This window comes from Pristiophorus japonicus, chromosome 4 (genome assembly GCF_044704955.1).
Source record: "Pristiophorus japonicus isolate sPriJap1 chromosome 4, sPriJap1.hap1, whole genome shotgun sequence".
NCBI classification, from domain to species: domain Eukaryota; kingdom Metazoa; phylum Chordata; class Chondrichthyes; family Pristiophoridae; genus Pristiophorus; species Pristiophorus japonicus.
The window spans coordinates 128659109-128661967 of record NC_091980.1 but is presented as its reverse complement, the minus strand read 5'-3'; the positions used below and the strand labels follow the sequence as shown (position 1 = coordinate 128661967).

At 41.4% G+C, this 2859-nt stretch overlaps 1 protein-coding gene across 1 annotated transcript; it reads right to left on the bottom strand.

Moving 5' to 3' along the window:
* Nucleotides 1-1880, bottom strand: LOC139262185 (ferritin heavy chain, oocyte isoform-like). The gene is made up of 4 exons (XM_070877330.1): nucleotides 1779-1880; nucleotides 1062-1208; nucleotides 535-660; nucleotides 1-156 (listed from the first exon to the last, which is right to left on the bottom strand). Exons 1-4 carry the CDS (start codon nucleotides 1878-1880, stop codon nucleotides 1-3), a joined length of 531 nt encoding a protein of 176 aa, XP_070733431.1.
* Nucleotides 1881-2859: the final 979 nt, after the last annotated feature.

Here is a 2859-nt window from a genome sequence, read left to right as displayed (position 1 = left end):
TTAGTCACTCTCCCCCAGTGTGTGCTTGTCAAACAGGTACTCTCCCAGGCCATTCTCAAGGGCTCCCAGTCTCTTCAGGTTGGTGATGTGATCTCCAAGCTTCTTGATCATCTTCACTTGTTCATCCAAGTAGTGGGTCTCCAGGAAGTCACATAACTGAAAGAAGGAAGCTAGTTATGTCCAGCAGTAGATATCAAGGAATGTCAGCTTCCCCTTTAAGAGTTTGTATTTTAATCCTCGAACAGGAGGATAGTCAAGTGGTGCAATTGAGATAGATAGAATTACAGCATTAGATTAAATTTACTGCACAATAGGTAGGTGCTCAGATCCTGGGATCACTGGGACACATTTACTAGTCACAGTCCACAGTAGGCCAACCTCCCCCATCCTTTCCCACTGCTCACCAGCAAAAAAAAAGGGGGAGACTTACACAAAGCTATTATGCATAGAGATCTTTTAATTAGGCCCAATGACAGTCAGGTAAATTGGAGACTGTGGGACCGAAAAGCCCACATTAAATCATTAACAACTTACATGAGGGTCAGTGCTCCCAGTGGAGAGTTTGTGCAGAGCCAGCAGACTCTGGTTCACGTTCTTCTCCATCTGCAGAGCTCTCTGCATTGCCTCCAGACCATTGCTCCACTCATCCTGCTCTGGTTTCTGGAGAGAAAATTCCACAGTTTATTTACAATTGATGATACAATCATTAGAAAGTATTGAAGGAAATTAGGAGTCCAACCAAATTCTATTTTAACATGAACATATATTAGAATTTAAAATTTGCCATGATGCGATCACAACAACTGGAGCCATATTGATAAGGCAAATAGCAGAGATGTATTTAAGGGGAAGTGCATGGGGTGAAAGGAAGAGAACAATATGCTGATGGGGTGAGATGATGCAAGGTGGGAGGAGGCTCGTGTGGAGTTAATAACACCAGCAAAGACTAGTTTGGCCAAATGGCCTGTGTGCTGTAAATTGGAACCAATTGCTTTAGCACATATGGGAACATTTAGTCTATGAGGAGCCAGACAGAAAGCCACTCATTTATTGAATCCAACCTTGATGTCAGACAAGATGATCCGTCCTCCTCGCCGATTCTGGAATTCCATCAGTTTCTCAGCATGCTCACGTTCCTCATGTGACTGCTCCTTGAAGAACTCAGCAAAGTGACGCAGGGCAACATCATCCCGGTCAAAGTAGAAGGACTGTGGAGAAATCAGAAAAGTATTTTTGTGCATTATTTCACAGGCCTATCATTATGTGTGCTGTACATAAATTCAATCTCAAAATGTTGCTTTTTTTCAAGGGTTCAAAGGCTCACTGAACTGGTATGTATATTGTCACAGAAACAATATTTTTATACCCTAACTCAATAATAAAGCTTGGCCCAGAATCAAAGCCATTTTTTGTGTGCTGTAGGAGGATGGGAAAGAAAGGGTTCCAGATTTCCACCACCCTTACAGGAAAGAATACTTCTGAACTTCCTTTCTAAATGTCCAAGTTCAAATTTTAAAAGATGACATCCTCCAATAAAAAAAAAAGCAAGGTAATGAAAGTCCATGGAGTGCTTTATTATAAAGGATACAAGTTCTGAAATACATGCACTGAGTGCAGAATGTATTCCAAATAACTTAACCACAAGCTCAAAAGAGCCCAGGAAAGTGAGTCGTTAAGATTCAAGATACTCAGAATAGGTGGGCTGGATACAGCACCGAATTTAATAAATTCACATTACATAGTCTCCATTGTGAAGTGGTCAAATGTACAACACTCACCATCGAGAGATAAACATAGGAGGAATAGAGCTCCATGTTGATCTGCTTGTTGACAGCATCCTCACAATCCTGGTGGTAGTTCTGACACACTTGAGAAGCCATCTTGATTCTTTAATACAAATCTAAACTTTGTTGAAACAACAAACTGGGATGTAACTTACCTTAAAAGCCTGTATTTATGCTTCGGTATAATCCAGGGTGTGGCAGTTGAGATCATGAGTGACAGCCCTCAATACCCAATCAGAAGTTGCAGCCTCTCAGAGCACCAATCAACTAAAGGGATAGGGGAGATGGACTCTCAGATCTTTGAAGAACGAGCACCATTGGCTGACAACTCAATGAGGATCTAAATTGTCCTAACTTTCCTCAAACAGAGTTCAGATATCCAGAATCACAGGTTAAAATAAATCCGCTACTCTTTAGGCAAATCAATTGGGAAAATCTTAAACCATATGTGTCCCCTTTATAAAGGGGAATGAACAATAAGTTCAAATGTGACAAAAGTAACATAAAAACTTTTCAAATTATAATTTAGTTCTCTGTATACACCCTGCACTCCAGTCCCTCTGGTGCGCACCTGTCACGGAAAGCCTCCAACATACCAGCAGACAATGCTCCAGGGACAGTCGGGGCATGGACATAGCTGTGAAGAGAGGCAGGCAGACGGAGAGAACACCCCATTGACCGTGCTCTGCCTGGACCAGGTAATGGCCACCTTGAAAGGTTAATTGAATCCTCTGTTGTTTATGAGTCAGTGTCTTTTTAATAGTTCTGGATGCTTCAGTGCGTGTATGAGGATCGCCATCGTTCATTGGGTTGGTCATGTGCAGGTATCTATGGGTTTGTTGTAACATCTAAACATAGTGGTTGTGGGCCCAATTTTGACAATGATTTGCATCAATTTTTTTGGAATCAGTTGTTTTTTCTGGCGTAAGTTAAAACATGCCATTTTCCCCCCAAAATTTGCTCCAGAGTAAGTCAGTTAGGTGCGATTTTTTTGAGTTCAGTTTTTTTTTCAAAAGGTGGTGTTCCCAGACACTTACACCATTTATTCCACTTTGGCCAGCAAAAACTTACTCCA

What these genes read in the sequence shown, in the direction of transcription:
- LOC139262185 (XM_070877330.1), bottom strand. Translation starts at nt 1,880, where the DNA reads ATGGCTTCTCAAGTGTGTCAGAACTACCACCAGGATTGTGAGGATGCT. An exon ending in CCTATGTTTATCTCTCGATG is followed by an intron (nt 1,209 to 1,778) that starts GTGAGTGTTGTA and finishes ATTTCTCCACAG; the next exon opens with TCCTTCTACTTTGACCGGGA. An exon ending in TCATCTTGTCTGACATCAAG is followed by an intron (nt 661 to 1,061) that starts GTTGGATTCAAT and finishes TTTTCTCTCCAG; the next exon opens with AAACCAGAGCAGGATGAGTG.